Source organism: Corvus brachyrhynchos, unplaced genomic scaffold (assembly GCF_000691975.1).
Source record: "Corvus brachyrhynchos isolate BGI_N302 unplaced genomic scaffold, ASM69197v1 scaffold4779, whole genome shotgun sequence".
Lineage (NCBI taxonomy): Eukaryota > Metazoa > Chordata > Aves > Passeriformes > Corvidae > Corvus > Corvus brachyrhynchos.
Genome location: NW_008240003.1, coordinates 1 through 2823, shown reverse-complemented (window position 1 = coordinate 2823; position 2823 = coordinate 1). Strand labels below are relative to the sequence as shown.

General features: G+C 52.2%; 1 protein-coding gene across 1 annotated transcript; it reads right to left on the bottom strand.

Annotated features, from left to right (window-relative positions):
- Positions 1-248: 248 nt before the first annotated feature.
- Positions 249-2360, bottom strand: LOC108448912 (DNA-directed RNA polymerase II subunit RPB1-like; the record flags this gene model as incomplete). Its single annotated transcript, XM_017743319.1, has 2 exons — positions 2091-2360; positions 249-443 (listed from the first exon to the last, which is right to left on the bottom strand). Coding segments are annotated over exons 1-2 (413 nt in total), but the record flags the coding sequence as incomplete, so codon positions are not given.
- Between the last annotated feature and the right edge of the window lie 463 nt (positions 2361-2823).

Below are 2823 nucleotides of genomic sequence, written 5' to 3'. Positions count from 1 at the left end.
GGGGTTTTTTTGAGGTCCTCTCCTGATTTTGGGGGTTCTTTTGGGGTGCTGATTTTGGGATTTTTTTGGGGTCCTCCCCTGATTTTGGGGGGTTTTTTGAGGTGCTGATTTTGGGATTTTTTTGGGGTCCTCCCCTGACTTTTGGGGTTTTTTTGAGGTCCTCCCCTGATTTTTGGGGGTTTTTTGAGGTGCTGATTTTGGGATTTTTTTGTGGTCCTCCCCTGATTTTGGGGGGTTTTTTGAGGTGCTGATTTTGGGGTTTTTTTTGAGGTCCTCCCCTGATTTTTGGGGGGTTTTTTGGGGTGCTGACCTTGTAGCCGATCTGCAGGTGGAGGTCGCTGGGTTTGGGGTGGAAGCGGAGGTCGATCCTGTCCCCGTTGTCCCTGATGATGTATTTGGCCCCTGGGTATTGACTGTTCCCCCTGCGCACCAACTCCTGCAGCCTGCGGGGGTTTTGGGGGAAATTAAGGGGATTTTGGGAATCAAGGGTTCACCCCATAATCCACCAGAGTCTCCCTGAGAAGGATTTGTGGGGTTTCCAAGGGGTTTGGGATGGTTTTGGGTTCTTGGGATCAGCCCCAAAACGACGCTGATGTCGTCAGGGGATTTTGGGGGTTCTTTAGAACGTCCCCAGATTGCTCCAATCAGCCCAAAATCACCCCAAATCCCACCAGAGCGTCCTAAAGGTTCTCAAATCGTCCCCAAACTGCTTCAAATCTGCCCTAAAATAACCCAAATGTCCCCCAAAAGCTCCCCAAAGATTCTTTAAATCCCACTAAATGCACCCAGATCGGCCCCACTCCTTAAATTCATCCCAAATTCACCCAGATTTGCCCCAAAGTCCCCGAATTTCCCCCCAAATCTCCCCAAATTTTCACCAAATCTACCCAGATCTGCCCCAAACCCCACCAAAGCTCCCCCAAATGCCCTCAGACCCCTCAGATCAGCTCCAAACACCCCCTAAATCCCCCCAAACCCCCCCCAGGTCACCCCAATCGATGTTGAAGGGGGTGAAGATCTCACCAAAGGTCACGTTGGGGGCGATGGAGCAGGAAAAGCTCTCCCAAAACCCCATAAATCACCCCAAAATCCCACAAATCCATCCTAAAACCCCATAAATCACCCCAAACACCCCATAAATCCATCCTAAAGACCCCATAAATCCATCCTAAAACCCCATAAATCACTCCAAACACCCCATAAATCCGTCCTAAAATCTCATAAATCACTCCAAACACCCCATAAATCCAACCTAAAATCTCATAAATCCATCCCAAAACCCCATAAATCCATCCTGAACCCCATAAATCCATCCCAAAACCCCATAAAATCCATCCCAAAACCCCATAAATCCATCCTAAAACCCCATAAATCCATCCCAAACTCCCATAAATCCATCCTAAAACCCCATAAATCCATTCTTAAACCCCATAAATCCATCCCAAAACCCCATAAACGCCCACCTGTCGATGTTGAAGGGGGAGACGATCTCACCAAAGATTGCATTGGGGGCAATGGAGGGGAACGCTCTCCCAAAACCCCACAAATCACCCAAACCACCCCATAAATCCACCCCAAAACCCCATAAATCCATCCCAAACTCCCATAAATCCATCCCAAAACCCCATAAATCCCCTATAAACAGCCCCAAACCCCACCTGTCGATGTTGAAGGGGGAGACGATCTCACCAAAGATTGCATTGGGGGCAATGGAGGGGAACGCTCTCCCAAAACCCCACAAATCACCCAAACCACCCCATAAATCCACCCCAAAACCCCATAAATCCATCCCAAACTCCCATAAATCCATCCCAAAACCCCATAAATCCCCTATAAACAGCCCCAAACCCCACCAGTCATAAATCCATCCCAAATTCCCATAAATCCATCCCAAAACCCCATAAACGCCCACCTGTCGATGTTGAAGGCGGTGACGATCTCGGCGAAGGTCACATTGGGCGGCAACAGAGAAGGGAACGCTCTCCCAAAACCCCACAAATCACCCAAACCACCCCATAAATCCGTCCTTAACTCCCATAAATCCATCCTAAAACCCCATAAATCCATCCTAAAACCCCACAAACGCCCACCTGTCGATGTTGAAGGGGGTGACGATCTCGGCGAAGGTCATGTTGGCGGCGATGGAGCGGGGAACGCCCACCTGGTCGATGGCCAGGTTGGGGTCGGGGGTGATGACGGTGCGGGCGGAGAAATCCACGCGTTTGCCCATGAGGTTGCCCCGAACCCGACCCTCTTTGCCCTTCAGCCGCTGCTTCAGGGACTTCAGGGGACGCCCCGACTTCTGCATGGCCTGGGGGGAGCAGAAATTTGGGGGACAGGAGGGGTTGGAAACCCTAAAAACGTTCCTGAGGTTTGGGGGGACGCGTCCGGATCCCACCCGGCCCCACACCGGGAACGGCCTCGAATGGTGCCGGGAATTTTGGGGGGGTTCAGGGGGTTTGGGATGCACAGAAGTGCTTGGAGACCCCTCTGTGAGCCCCAAAACTCTGCTGAGACCCCAAAACCCATCTGAGACCCCTCTGTGAGCCCCCAAAACTCCGCTGAGACCCCCCAAAACCCCTCTGGGACACCCCAAAACCCCTCTGGGATCCCTCTGTGAGCCCTCAAAACTCCTCTGAGACCCCCCAAAACCCCTCTGAGACCCGTCTGAGACCCCAAAACCCATCTGAGACCCCTCTGTGACCCCCAAAACCCCTCTGAGATCCCCCAAACCCCCTCTGAGACCCATCTGAGACCCCGAAACCCCTGTGACCCCTCTGAGACCCCCCAAACCCCCTCTGTAAGCCCCAAACCCCCTCTTTG